This window comes from Urocampus carinirostris, chromosome 1 (assembly GCF_059441175.1).
Source record: "Urocampus carinirostris isolate Australia breed hairy pipefish chromosome 1, RoL_Ucar_1.0, whole genome shotgun sequence".
NCBI lineage: Eukaryota > Metazoa > Chordata > Actinopteri > Syngnathiformes > Syngnathidae > Urocampus > Urocampus carinirostris.
The window spans coordinates 11863551-11878709 of record NC_142349.1 but is presented as its reverse complement, the minus strand read 5'-3'; the positions used below and the strand labels follow the sequence as shown (position 1 = coordinate 11878709).

The 15159-nt window shown below is 40.1% G+C and overlaps 1 protein-coding gene across 3 annotated transcripts; it reads right to left on the bottom strand.

Annotated features, from left to right (window-relative positions):
- Nucleotides 1-539: 539 nt before the first annotated feature.
- On the bottom strand, nt 540-15146 carry samd7 (sterile alpha motif domain containing 7). 3 transcript variants are annotated; one of them, XM_088326694.1, is made up of 9 exons: nt 14871-15146; nt 8306-8437; nt 8121-8244; nt 7922-8046; nt 7779-7860; nt 4465-5111; nt 3495-3610; nt 3312-3422; nt 540-1467 (listed from the first exon to the last, which is right to left on the bottom strand). In XM_088326694.1, the coding sequence occupies exons 2-9, from the start codon at nt 8406-8408 to the stop codon at nt 1213-1215; spliced, it is 1563 nt and encodes a 520-aa protein (XP_088182820.1). In that variant the 5' UTR covers nt 8409-8437; nt 14871-15146; the 3' UTR covers nt 540-1212. The 3 variants fall into 3 exon arrangements, with proteins under 3 accessions (XP_088182820.1, XP_088182828.1, XP_088182811.1); XM_088326702.1 differs by lacking the exon at nt 14871-15146 and adding an exon at nt 10299-10362; XM_088326685.1 differs by lacking the exon at nt 14871-15146 and adding an exon at nt 10307-10357.
- Between the last annotated feature and the right edge of the window lie 13 nt (nt 15147-15159).

Below are 15159 nucleotides of genomic sequence, written 5' to 3'. Positions count from 1 at the left end.
CTACCGGACTTCCTTTGCGGAGTTTGTATGTCCTTCCCGTGCTTGCGTGGTTTCCTCCCACATTCCAAAGACATGCATTTCAGGTGGATTGGCCGGTCCAAATTGTCCCTAGGTGTGAATGTGCGAGTGAGTTGTCTGACCCTGTGTGCCCTGCGATTGCCTGGCAACCAGTTCAGGGTGTCCCCTGCCCACTGCCCGATGATTGCTGGGATGGGCTCCAGCACCCCCGCGACCCTACTGAGGATAAGCGGTGCAGCTAATGAGATGAGAGATTATATGAGCGACTAAATTATCCATCCAATATCTGGGAGGTAACCAGAGTGCCCGGAGGAAACCCACGCAAGCACAGGGAGAACATACAAACTCCACGCAGGAGGTCCGATCTCATGACCTCAGAACTGTGCCGCACACGCGCTAACCACCGCGCCGCCGTGCTGCCCTATATATATATATATATATATATATATATATATATATATATATATATATATATATATATATATATATATACATATATATATATAAAAGCAAGTCTCAAGCTCTATCAAAATATATTTTTATTAAATACAAAACAAATGCTCTTTTCTGACACTAGATGGCAGCAAAACCTGCTGATGACCAATCTGGTTACATGTTAAAGACAATATTGTGTAGTTTTTTCTCAGCTGCAACAGGACCAGCCTTGTATTAGTAGTTTTGTCGGATGTAATTGCATGTTCATTGCTAACATTCTTAATTTGTATTTTTTTTCATTTATTTCAAAGCAGTATGGCCATTGTTTCAAGAATAGTTTGTTTATATTTGCCATATTTGTTGTCCGTCGATTCAGATGTGATGCTGCATTAAGTCAACTGTTAAAAAAAACAGATTCAATGCCAAGCATGATAATGGTGCTTAAAAAAAGATCCCTTATCATCCAAGATTATAATTTTTAGAGTAGGCTACCCATTTAGGCTAAATGATAAAGCATGGTACTGAAAAACAAAAGTCAATATTTGGATCTGGCCCCCGAGCCAAACTGAGTTTGACTTTCTTGAGCCATACAGATCAAAACATGAACACACACATACAACATTGTGGAATGACCTCATCGCAGTGTACAGTAAAGTTAATCATAGTTCAAATAAATACTTTACACTTTGATTTTCTTGGACTTAGTTCTTATAAATATTCGCTAGCGGTAAGTGCTGCTGTTTTTTTCAGCGAAATGTTTTAAATAGGTTCATTGGCTAATTCTTTGGGACGAGGTGAACTGTTGTCCGGCTCGGAGAGATGCTCGACAGGTTTGAGGACGTCGGCAGCCTCCCGGGGGCTCGCCGCCATCATCATCATCTCCTCGTTGTTGCAGTTGATAGGGGAGCCCATCTCCGATAAATGGTCGGCAGACTTGTCGGGGGCGGCCTGCAGCGTGCCGGCGGGGAGCGGAAGGTTCATCATGTACAGCATGCTTCCCATGCGCCTCGAAACCTTTAGGAGGCACAGCACGTCCTGGTAAATCAACTTTTTTTTTTTTTGCTCTTCTGCCGATGGATTACCACAGGGGTACTCACACTTTATCCGCATGCGAGCTACTTACAAAATGACCAAGTTAAAATTATCTACCTACCCCCCAAAAATAGAGATTGAAGAGCAGTCAAGCATTCTAAAAAAGTGTCACAATTAGTGGAATTGAATGCTCACAATATTTTTCAACGCACGCATAATTAAATCAAATATGTTTCATCAAAGTAAAAAAATTATGTAATGCAATCGCCAAATTGTAATAAGTGTCACATGCTGCATTTGACCGCTAGATGACAGCATATCCCAACAAATACAATGTAACGGATACACTTTCCCGTGATCTACCAGTTAGTACTACCCCTGTGATCCACCAGTAGATCGCAGTCTACTTAATGAGCACCCCTGGAGTACAGTAACCACTCGTTTTTTGCAAGGGTTACGTTCAAAAAAGGTGCCTCGATAGTCAAAACTCGGAAAGTAGAAACCTTTATTTATCCAATACTCCATTACACATTAAAACCAAAAAACAAATCCAGTTAAGAGGCTCATGTATTTTTTTTTGACAAATAAAAGTACAGGAATCCTTTGCTGTATCGTGGTTTGCTTTTCACGGCTTCGATACTTTGTGGATTTTCATCGTGCATTTGTTTCTGCAGCAGATTACACACAGCAAATGGTATCACAGGGGCAAGCGGGGTGGATGCGTGCACGTGACTGTGATAGGCTGGTGTATGCTGCCGGTCAAACAAATAAATAGGTCTACTAGACGAACTGCAAAGCACAGCGACAGCTAGCTTTTAGCGGCTCATAGCATTGAAATTACATTTGTCAATTAAATTGGACTATGAGTAAAGTCAGGATAGCGCAAAGTTATGTGATTACCAGCAGGTGCTCCGTGGATTGTTATTGGGTCAGGTAAGAGACTGAGGCGGTGTCAGGTGTCTGGCCTTCTGTTACAGCTACATAACAAGACACCCCTGCCGAGCATCTATCTCACCAACGCCAGACCAATTATCCACAAAACGGATGACCTGGAGTTACAACTCGTGGGAAACTGCTACATTTGTGACTATTGTATTTTGATCATCCCGGAGACCTGGCTAAATTCGGGTATAACGATGCTCGCATGCCCTAGCCGGAAGCTCTCTACACCGCTTTCTTACTCTGAAAGAATAAACCCTCCAATTTTGTTATTTTATTGTGTAATGACAAAAAACACAATTTATTCAACTGCATTTCTGTGTAATTTGTAGATCGCGAATTGTTATTTTGTTACTGTCATATATATTAGATGTTACTGATATCCAATGTATAAATGTTGGTACTTCACAGATTTTGACTATCGCGGGACCTTTTTGGAACGCGACTCCCTTGTACTTTGTAAACATGTTGTTGTTTTATTTAACCTCTGTTAATAACTTCTTTTAATAACTTCTGTATTGTTTAATTATAATTCTAAAAATAGTTTGAGCATGCATTTCACTAAGAAGCAGAAATTATGTCAGGAAACACTGTTTTTATGTCACATGATACTTTGTGGGCATCATGTGAACTTTGCTGAAAACTGCAACTTGAAATGTTGAAATAGCCATATTATCATTGTGATTTTCTAGTAAATTTGATTTCTAATTGACATGATATTTCAGTGGTTGACTTAACTTCTAATATATGGTAGTAACATAGTAATAACATAGGGTGGTATTTTAAAAATGTATATTAAAATATTAGTCCCCAATCAGTAACAAAAAGTAGCTCGTAGCTTTAAAAAGGTTGGAGACCTTTGGCCTAGGACATTCCATTTGATTTACCTGAGAACGAATCTTCAGAGCGGGCCCAAGTTTAAGGCCCAGCGTGTCCAGCAAATGCTCTTCTGAGAGGAGGGGCAGCGTTTCACCATCAATCATGTGGTCTTTAAACGTCTGCACGGTCAAATGTTTTTCTTCTATTATCAAAACCGCATGAAGTGAAAAGTCCACAGTTGTGATATGTACCTGAGTGTACTCTGAACACGAGGGAATGTTGTTGATAAAGCTGCAGACTTCATTGACGCTCCATTTTCTTATGTCCTCCGACACTTCCTCACCATTTAGGAAGACGTTGGGCGGACCTGTGAACATTTTTAGTCACAAAGGTTAAAAAAAACTTTCCTAATTTTGTGATAACAGTATGAACAGTGACGTGAAGTCAGGGTAGTAGTCATGAAAATGAAATCAATTTTTTTATCAAACTTAAATTTAATCATTAGATTTTCTCAATAAAAATATTTTTAATTTTACTTAATAATTTGGGCATTTTCTTTTTCAAAACCACAGAATTAATTACATTATAATTATAAAAATAGTAATATAATTACTATGTAACGTATTACTGTGCTGAAAGTCTACAAATGCAGGGTGTGGCACGCAATTCTTGCAGAGGGTGATAGCGAAAACCAAGGATTCCAATTTGGTGCATACCTTAGCCTAAACAATAGAATTAGGGATCAGATTAGCAAGCTTGGAGCAAGTCAAGTCTTCTGAATTTTGGTGTTTTGTTTTTTTTGGGGGTAAAATTATTTTTGCTACTCCATGCCTGGAAAAAAAATAAAACGTCTTTAAAAGTATTTAGCAATGGAGGAGGAAATCTCTGATTGGTTTGAAGCCCATAGACAAAATGTAAATGGAGTGTTTCAGCTAGTGGTCACAAAAACTATGAAGGCTTCATGTTTTCTTCTATTTCTTTTATTATGTGGCCATTCTTAAGCAGTTTTAGGTTATCAGCTTCAATGCGAGTATAAACGGTAATCACATATAGTTTTGGAGTAATGCGCTACTTTAGGATGTCGGCAATCTGGGGCTAAAGGAATTACTTTTTACATAAGTCAAGTCAAGTCATGTTTATTTGTATATCCCTTTTGTGTGAGAGCAAGTATGATGTACTTCTCAAATGGCCTCTCGAATGCATGGTTGTTTTTAAGCGCACCTGGTGGTAGGAAGCCATTCCCAGCAACGGGGAACATGTAAGGCATGCCACCAGTGGGATACATGAACTTCTCCTGGAAGGAAGCACACTGTGTGGGAACATCTTTGTCGTTGGAGCCACTGTTGCCTGCGTCCGTGCATTGCGCCTGAGCGCCGCCCTTACGCAGGGTAACTTCCATTTTCCTGCCCCCCGCTGCCAGGTCAGCCTCGGCTTTGGCTGGGTGGTGTGCCTTGCTGACGTTGCACTCTTCTCCCACTTCCCCCTTGATCTCCGTCTCTTTGTCCTCCCCACCCGATCCGCCGCCCGGACTTCGTTCCACACTTTTGTCTTCTGCGTGGCCCTTGACGGGACCGGGGTGTTGGTCTGCGCTCTTCTGGGTGGCGGGCCGCCTTCCCACTCGACGGCCTCGCTCTCGGTGCAGGGTGCCGATGGGGGGGTACGGACTGGTTGTCATGAGAATGCTGTTGGTGTGCAGGTCGTCCAGAGTGGGTCTGTGGACGAAGACTTCGTGGCTGTCGGGCATGCGCTGGCGACCTCTGAAGGGCATTGGGTTAGGAGGATAGGACATGGGGTTTTCCATGCCCATTAGACCCTTTTGGTGGGCGTTCTCCAGCTCTTTTTGGTGCAGTATGGCGTTCATCTCCATTCTATGTAAAGATAAAGATAGACCATTGTGATATTTTGTCGACAAAAACCTCAGAATAGTAGTCAAAAACCAACCTAAATAAGCAATTGACAGGGTTGAAATCGTTGTGATTCTTATGTTGACTAATAAAGGGGAGTGATGCGATTCTCTTTTTGTATAATCAAACTATATACGTCAAATAAGCCAATAAAAAACTAAATGTTTGATACATTTGCTAACAACTAACGAGTCTGACTGAAATTGGGCTAATACATTTCTGATAGTTAGCATTACTCTTTACCCTGATTTCCTCTCACAACAGTAAATTACACTCTGAATCAAGTCCTGCACTTTTTACATTTTACCCGCTTCCAAAACCTTATTTATGTAATCAACTCATCATTAAATTCAACCAGAGCCTATACCAATATTAAGAATCATGTGTGATGTAGGTCAGAACCATCTAAAACAGGGATCTCAAACCTGCACCCCAGAATGTTTGTGACCGCTGCCTTAAAAAAAGAAAAAGTATTTTATTTTTATTTTTTTTAATCAAAATGTGGATTTGGGGTTGCTTTTGGACTTTTTTCTTTGACATTTCGTCATTATTGAGGCATATTTTGGTCGATTTTCAGTCAATTTTGGGTCTCTTCTTTGGTCATTTTTCAGGCATTCTTCGTTCATGTTTACACTTTTGAGTAAAGTGTGTATTTCTATAAATTTTCTGTACTTCTACTTACTTTTCAGGACTTTTTAATGCTTTTCAGTTCTTTCCCATATTATTTATTATATCTTGTTCCATACTTTTCAATACTTTTCCAGTTATTTTTTAGTACTTTTCAGTACATTCTTTATACTTTTACAGATAAGGAGATTTTTGGTGGTTGTTGTTTTTTTGATGTTTTTTGGAGTGTTTTTTGTTCATTTTTTGTTGACTTTCATTTAAAGTTGTGGTTTTCTTTATCATTTTCAAATGTCTTTATCATTTTCAGATGTCTTTCTTGTGTTTTTTGGCAGTTGTTTTTGGTGGATTTTCAAGCAGAAAGAAGTAAGCAAGAGAAAAAGTGTTAAGTACAGTTTATTTTCACTTTTCTATACACCTTTAGAAAGTTAAAAGTTAAAGAAGTATTAATAAAGAAAATAAACCGGATGGGGCAGCACGGTGGCGCAGTGGTTAGCGCGTGTGCGGGACATTCCTAAGGTCTCGGGAACCTCCTGTTTGGGTTCAAATCCAGCTACCGGACTTACTGTGTGGAGTTTGTATGTTCTCCCCGTGCTTGCGTGGGTTTCCTCCGGGCACTCCGGTTTCCTCCCACATTCCAAAAACATGCATTTCAGGTGGATTGGCCGGTCCAAAATTGTCCCTAGGTGTGAATGAGCGAGCGAGCTGTCTGTCCCTGTGTGCCCTGCGATTGGCTGGCAACCAGTTCAGGGTGTCCCCTGCCCACTGCCCAATGATTGCTGGGATGGGCTCCAGCACCCCCGCTACCCTACTGAGGATAAGCGGTGCAGCTGATGAGATGAGATAAACCGGATAATAATGTTTATTTTTATCTCGTCAACAACTTAACTACATGTGGTTTTTCAGTCGTTCATATCTATCTATCTATCTACCTTGGTCATATCCCTCAAGAGGGGTGACCGACAGCAAGACAAACACATACAATAACAAAGAAAATAAAAGCGAAAAAAAAATAGCAAAAAAACACACACACAAATTTTTGGACCATGGCCAACCCAATTGCCCAAACACCCAAACAAGTTAGGCACCTCGGCACCTAAGTTGGTCATGCTTTCGTCCCTCCAGATGATGTGTTGAGGAGTGCAAGAGAAGTGTGTGGAATGAGAAAAGTTGGTCGAGGTATTAGGAGAGGAAGTGAATGGTAGAATGATGAGGTATCAGAGGCTGTGACAGAAAGGAGACGTGCCTTTGAGGAGTGGCTGAAGAGTGGCGATGCGTATGAAAAATATAAAGTGAAGAAAAGGTTGGTAAAAGCAGCAGTGGAAGCAGCGAAAAGGAAAGCAAATGATAAATGGTGTCGAAAGATAGGAGTGAACTTTGAGGAAAGGAGAAAAGTGTTCTGGAAAGAAGTGAAAAGAAACAGTGAGTCTGGAAAGGAAGAAAAAGTGAAAGATAAGGATGGTAGATTGCTGGTTAGCGGAAGTGCAGTCAGGATGAGATGGGCAGAGTATTTTGAGGAGTTGCTAATGTGGAGGATGGGAGGGAAGTGAGAGTTGAGGCGATTGATGGTATGGAGAGAATTGGAAGAGTATGTGATAGGCATAAGTTATGTGTGAATGTTGGGAAGAGTAAAGTGATGAAGTGTTCACGTGATGGAATGGGCATGACTTTAGAAATAAGGTTGCATGGACAGGTTTATATCTACTGAATTATTATTATTTTTTTAATTTATTGATTTGATAATATGTTCATTTTTCCATCTTCTTCTATCCTAAAAAAATAAGGCAATTTGAGAACAGTGGAATGTTTTAATGTGAGGTTTTTGTTGTAAAAAACCTTATGCGGCCTCCCCCAATCTCGGTTTCCAGCGGCCCCCGGGTAAATTGAGTTTGAGACCCCTGATCTAAAACCTGCACTTTTGTCCCCCTCCAGATTTCTGATTGCCTTTCTTGATAAATTTTTTCTACTTCGTTGAGTGCTTTTGCCAGATGCTGACCATCATCTCACCTGGCCATGTTTTGCTTGTGAATGAGCTCCTGTCGCCGGGCGACCGTTTCTATGGGCTCTGAGGGTAGGAAGCCATAGCCAGCTGAAACAAAAAGAGATGTCACATTCAATATGTTAAGAATGTGCAAAAACTTTGTTTTTACCTGCCCCTGGAAATGTTCTTCCTGGCATAACGCTAGCATGCGGCGGAAGAGGGGGGCCAAGGTGAGGTGCCACGTGTAACTGCCTCCCATCTGGGGCCACCATCTCAGCCGAAGGGACCAACTCTCTGAAAAAGGAGCACATTTTAGTGATATCATAACAGGTAAGGTCACAAAAATATTAGGAGCAGCCCTCCCGAACCTTTCCATGAATCGCGGTTCAAACGGTGTGGGGATCCCCTGTAACCTCTGCTGACCCTGGGTGAGGATCTGTGGTGCCATGGCCATTTGGTTTCTCATCATCATCTCCTGCCTCTGTCTCATCTCTACCACACAAAAACACGGCCATTAGCGACCAGGACAAGCACATTTTTTTTCATTTCTTACCGTTTGCCGACATGCCGTTGACCAAGCGGTACCAGTGCTTTTCATCCAAAGCTCCCTGCTCTCCCAGTGTCGTCATCTTCCTCAGTTGCTCGCGAGGGGTCATTGTACCCTCCTCCGGCCACCACGAGAATGCTAGAGAAAATTGGTAGAAAAAAGAAATAAGCGGGGTTAAAAACCAGTGACGTGCAGTGAGGTTTATGTCTGTGTGAGGCACAGTCAGATTAACAAATGAATGAACCCACATCTTATTCATTTAAAGGATGCTAACGTGAACCTCGTCTGCTGCTCTTTATTTTGCTTTCTTGTACTTAAAGGAAAAGGCCTCCAATTTCGTTGTACTATTGTGTCATTATTGTAGAATGACAATAAAGACCATTCATTTAAATCTGTACTCTGTTTTTGTTTGTAGATCCACAGTTGATATTTTGTTAAAGTAATATACTGTGTATTATTTGTTATGAATATCTAATTTAGATTTCGATTTGATTCATCTCCTTAGGGAATTTCACCGCCACCGACTGTACCGGGGGAAACAATAGTCTTTACATTACATACACAAAAAAACAAAAAAAACAGCAGAATGATAAACATACATAACAGTAAGACAATGAGGGCAGAACTGATTTGATGGGTCAGCAGTGCTTGTTGTTTAGAAAGGTGAAGGCAGTGAGGATCAGGCTTTTCCAGAGGTAAGCACTCCTAAATAGCATTGTTCTGTATCTGCCCTCTGACGGTAGCGGGATGAAGTATTGGTGTAGTGGGTAGTAATTAATACATTTTTCTACTTTGTAAGTTTTTACTCTTGCGGGAGTTTTTTGGAATGCAACCCCATACATTAATTTTGAGAGCATTCCATTTTTTAAACGCCTTGTATAATTTGCCCTTTATTTGATTGTGTTCTCCCCATTCGACACCCATGTATAATTACTTATGATGCTGTCCTTAACCCTTGCGTATTATGACAGCCTGTCAAGTTCTCCTGAAAGCATCTTATTAGCTTGTAATCTTCTCGGTAGCCCTTCAACAGTCTGCTAACTACATCTGCTGACCCTGTATTCTGCCCCACCCCCAGCTCAGCCCAGCCCGGCCCCGCCCGGGCCCCCAACCCACTCACCCACTTCCCCCAGGATCCTATTAGCTAAATCGTGGCTATACAGCACTTTAACGGGATGTGTCGGCGGTAATCCTCACGTTTAGAGTTTTACCCCCAGCAAACCTTCCCCGTAAGCATCCTGCACAATACACCTTGAGTGTTAAGCCTATTAGCCCCCATTAGCACCCAGGATGCCCTAAAAACACCTCAGGGATGAATATGGGGGGGCGCAATGGGTTAATACGTTGCTATGTGGGCGGCCCAACACACCTGCCTCCTCCTTCCCCACGATACAAAACATATGTTACATATTCGGTAATGTCATTTTGAAATAAGTAAACACCTTCCTCGTGGGGCGCTCTTTGGAAAAGCAACTCGTTTGTTTAAGGTTTATTGGATTATCTCCACAGTTAAACATTCAAGTTGGGTTAATCCTCCTACCTCAGCAACAGTTAAAAAAAAATCAATATGAATTGAAAAAAAAAATGGTGGCGATAGCAATATGTTGGAGAAGAGGAACTTTGCCTTAGAAAAACACAGCAGATTATTTTAGGTGATTAAAAACAGAAAACTGAAGGAAATTTTCAATGATAGAATAATCATTATGAAAGAAAAATTGGATATAACAAAGGCCAGTGTCCAAGCAGTACCTTTTCAATATTTTGCCTATTTTTCCTGACATTTATTTGTTTTGTTTTTTCTTGTCTTTTAAGCCTTTCTTACGTGATTATTCTGGAATGCCATTTCTAAACAATGACGATTACATTTTTACCAATGAAAACAAAAACAATTCTAATTAAAATACATCTTTTTTTTATTCTCAATTACGCCAGTTTCAAGTAGGTAATTAAGTAAGATATGGCCAACCCAATTGCCCAAACACCCAAACAAGTTAGGCACCTCAGCACCTAAGTTGGTCATGCTTTCGTCCCTCCAGATGATGTGTTGAGGAGTGCAGGAGAAGTGTGTGGAATGAGAAAAGTTGGTCGAGGTATTAGGAGAGGAAGTGAATGGTGGAATGATGAGATATTAGAGGCTGTGACAGAAAGGAGACGTGCCTTTGAGGAGTGGCTGAAGAGTGGCGATGCGTATGAAAGATATAAAGTGAAGAAAAGGTTGGTAAAAGCGGCAGTGGAAGCAGCGAAAAGGAAAGCAAATGATGAATGGTGTCGTCCGTGCATTTCACACCTAGGCCTTCAGTGTTGTTACGTCTGAATCGATCAAACCTGTCGTATTTCTGACTTCAGTTTTTTAGAGTTGAATATGTCCTTTCGACAGAAGCACCCTTCAGATACCGCCCCAAAATGATAGTTTATGAAAACGCTTCCTTACGCCTACTTGAAGCCCCAGGTCCCTGAACTAAAAATTTGATTGGCTAACCCACAGCTTTATCCACACTTTTGTTACCACTGTGGGCCTGCAAAACTGATTGTGAAGGCCTCTGGGCAGAATTCCGACCCTGGCAACAATTTATGGCTGAAATTTGATTGGTTAAATGCTTGAATATCTTAGCACACAATTTAGGCCAATTATTCTATGCATTTCTTTCTTGTCCTAGCAATCAAATAATGAATTTGATGTAGCATTTTTTATTTTTAAATCTGCCTCACTAAACATAAAACTCAAAGCATGTCACTGCTGTCAAGTGCAAAATTTGTTTCTCCATTTCGTACTTTCTAACATTTCCCTTTTGTGATAATATTTAAGATGTCAAACTTTATATACAAGAAGGAAAACATATTTCAACATTTTTTTCGAGTGAAATGTACAATAACATTACCAACAACTCACATTATTGTCAATTCAGATTCAATCACTGCTTAAAAACAGGAGTTGAGAACAGGCCAGGAACAAATCTCCCACTTCGTAATTGCCGTCATTATTTTAAAAGGAGAATATCCGAATGAAAGGTGAGCGCTCAAAGTATTTGTGCGACAGGCGGGCTGCCTAATGCGCAGGGATTGTGGACTCCTTTGGACTTAGTGTTGTCTACGTAATCTCATTACAAGAATGAATTCAAGGGAAAAATTGCTGACGACTTAGCCGCAGCCTTCAGGAGGTCATATCAGACATTGTCTCGCCCCTTCTTAAGTAACCCCACCCTAACACAAATGCACAATCGCAGATGCACACACATCCAAACACACACATGCCGTCGTACACACAAGAGCTTCGCGTACTCTCAGTTACACGTAGACAATTCCATTATACGAAGCTTGTCAGTGGTAAGCACTGATTGAACAATTAAAGCAGGGTCACAGTCTAAAACGGCTCTCGGAGTAAACACGATTACGACCCTGCAAAGTGCGATGACTCTATTACTCAAGTTCGATTTTCAGTTGAGGAAAATAAATAATTCATTAAATATTAAAATGGACTTGAGGGTTTAGTTTATGTGTCATAGTTTGATAGATATAAACCAGGGGTCCCCAACCAATTTGAAGCTTAGAGGTGCTTATTGTTACTGATTGGCGCAAAGGGCTACCATTTTGAAATACACTACCGTTCAAAAGTTTGGCTTGGCTTAAAAATGTCCGTTCTTTGACAAAAGTTCTAGGGATAATGCATATATATTTTCGTATAAAAATAAATATTTCAAACCTTTTCAATGTCTCAGCTATACTTTCATTTCGATTAATTAAAAACAGTGTGAATTTACGTGAAAAAATAATAAATATTGTCTGGGTGACGCCAAACTTTTGAGCAGTGGTGTACATTTCTAAAATAACAACTCATATTATTACTATGTTGTTACTATGTTAATACCAAGTTGTAATTATTAGAAGTTGGGTCAGCCACTAAAACATCACGTCAATTATAAAGCGAATTTACTGGAAAATCGCAAATACCCATCACTTGTAAGCTATTTTCAGAATCTGTCTGCAGGGTACTTGGGTTTTCTCAAGGGGCTACCCGGCGCTCGCAGGCACCACGTTGGAGACCTCTGATAGTGATCAGGCTGGTCTAAGTTATGAGTGCAATGCTAAATGTTGAAATAACATTTAGCACCAACGTAATGCTAAAATCAATCAATAAATAAGATAAAAGTAGCAATTTTTCTATACATTAGCAAGACATATATTTATCACAGCTTTGTGCACTTGTTTAGGGTGGTGATGGCCCTGGGGAAGAAACTTTCTCTAGCCTGTTAGTCCTTGTTTTATGGGACCTGTAGTGCCTTTTAGCAGAAGGACAAAGAGGTGGTAGCCAGGGTGAGAGAAGTCGTTTATAAAGTTGTTGGCTCTGCTGCGATACATCATGCCCGCAATGTGATTCAGTCTGGGAAGAGAGGAGCCAATGATTTTGGGTGGTGTTGATGACTTTCTTTGCGATTGCTTAATTTATTCTTATCATTGTTTTTATTCTTTTTATAATGCTTAATTAATTTTTATGTTTTTTTTAGCTATCATTATCATTATTTCCACACATGTTTTCTTACTTTTAATATAAAATTATAAGTATTATTTTTATAAATTGATTGAGGGTTTACCTGCCCTCGAAATATCCCCAAAATCTGATGGATAACTCTTAAAGCAAATACTATAAACTTTTTGTGTTGAGAAACTGACATAAAGGTTTTACTTTTCAATTGTTTTTTTGTGGTTTGGTTGGATTCCATTAACCACAAGGGTCGTAGAGCACCACTTCCTGTAGTGTGTCTTGGGCAAATACAGCCTATTGGCCGTCTTCAGGCCAACATGTTTCCACTTAGTCTTGAACGCGGGACCTTTTCTGTGTTAGGCGAATGTGCTAACCACTGCACAACAGATACATCGGCTAAGACAGGTACATATTACATGATGTACCCCCTTTTGTTCTACATCATGAATTCCTCTACACATTGTTTTCATTTTTTTTATTTTTTCCATTTTTTTGTATAACCCCTGTGAAATATTTTCAATGCCTCTAGCCAAAACAGAAACGTTTGTGCTGTGAGACTTTATCTTTCACCAAAATCATTTAAAATACCTGTTCTGTCAATTTATCTGGTATGTTTACCAAAATAATCACTTAATATCTACTTTTAGATTATTCTAACATGGGCTGCCTTCACGTACTCCTATTGTAAATATTGTTGTTTTTTAAAAATCCTCCTTTTTTCTTATTTTTGTCTTTTAGGTATTTATTACATGTGTATCCTGTTGTGCCATGTTTAATGTAGTTGTAAAGAAAGTTCACTATGACGATATCAATGACAATACAATTCTAATTGTAGTTTTTCTTATGGGTTTTAATTACAGAAACATTGGTCAAGATCAACAATTATGATTTTCCCTCCCTACACAATCATACACGGATTTTTCTAAATCAGGGGTGTCAAACTCATTTTAACCAAGGGCTTTCAATGAGCCGGATGTAACTTGTAAATTCAACTTAATGTGATGAACAGTTTTCAAAGAAAATGCACCTTCTTAATGAAAAAAAAAGTAAAATAATTTATTACTCTAAGTCACAAAAAATACTGCTACATTGAAAAAAATGTAGCTACACGTACGGGTATGTAGTCAAGTCAAGTCAAGTCATTTTTATTTGTGTAGCCCTAAATCACAAAGAGTCTCAAAGGGCTGCACAGGTTATTGCAGACCACAGACTATTATTACAGACTATTATTACACCATCCCCTGGTCTAAAACCGACACGAGGGCAAGGAAAAACTCAAAAAACCTCAACATGAGGAAAATGAAGAAACCTTGAGAAAGGACGGCACATTTGGTAACCCCCCTTCCAGGATGACCAGGCTGCAATGGATGTTGCAATAACAAATAATACACATATATTGTCAACAAAAAATATAGGTTATTCATATGCTATAGAGTAGAAGTGTGTTTTAAGCTTAGTAGTGTGTTACTGGTGGGCTGGTTGGATCCCTTAACCACACGAGTTGTAGGGGTACCATTTCCTGGTGTGTGTCTTGGGCAAGTACGGCCTAGCGGTGCCCACTTCTTCTTGTCTGTCAACAAAAATATTTTGGGTATCACTTCTTAATTCCCCTCCTTAGTATTTACACAGAAACACTGCCGTGCAGTGGTGCTGAGCCAACACTTTGTAGGTATTCTGGTCAACGGGCATTATAGCAAAGCTAGTTTTTGGTCAAAACACACTTTTGGCCCATTTATTTTTTATACGTGCAATCATTTTAAGCTCTTGTGGTGCGCACAAAATGATGTGGCAGGCAGCATTCGACACATGTGTTCTAAATCATTCACCACCATGGAAAACAATCCCAATGCTGTTCCCTCACGATAAGTGACTATAGATTAAACATTTTTTCATAAAAGTGCTGTTTGAACAAACATTGCCCAGCATCATGTCATACTCAGCAGCCTCAGCAGCATTTGACACATTTTGTTTTCAACAACCACCTTTGGCCACCATCATTTACAAGCAATGTATTCAAACGTTTCTTTAAACGAAAGAAAACACAAATACCGGTACGTTCTGTGATGACAGAAAGAGTTTAGGAGGACTGACCTTGAAAATCCAGCGAGTGTATCTATCTATTCAAAATGAATAAAAAAGAAAGTAGAATAGGGGCCTGGAGATTGGACAGGAAGCGCGCTGTCCTGCGTGTCAACTCCTTCCCGTCTTCCCGCCGCAGGACCAAACTGCTTGCCAGCCTAACTGCCTTAACTAAAAAAGACCTTTTAAATACCGATTGGTTTCATCTCCATTAGCGCGCCTTATCTGTGGCCATAAGCCCTCCCTCGTCCTGACATCACCGTGATCTCGCCTGTCCGACTGCCCGGGTGCACCTTGCGAA

Excerpts from the sequence above, each read along its gene's own strand:
- samd7 (XM_088326685.1), bottom strand. Across the intron at positions 8,245-8,305 it reads CAACGGCATGTCGGCAAACG|AGATGAGACAGAGGCAGGAG; the intron begins GTAAGAAATGAA and ends TTTGTGTGGTAG. Across the intron at positions 1,468-3,311 it reads CTCTGAAGATTCGTTCTCAG|GTTTCGAGGCGCATGGGAAG; the intron begins GTAAATCAAATG and ends TGCCTCCTAAAG.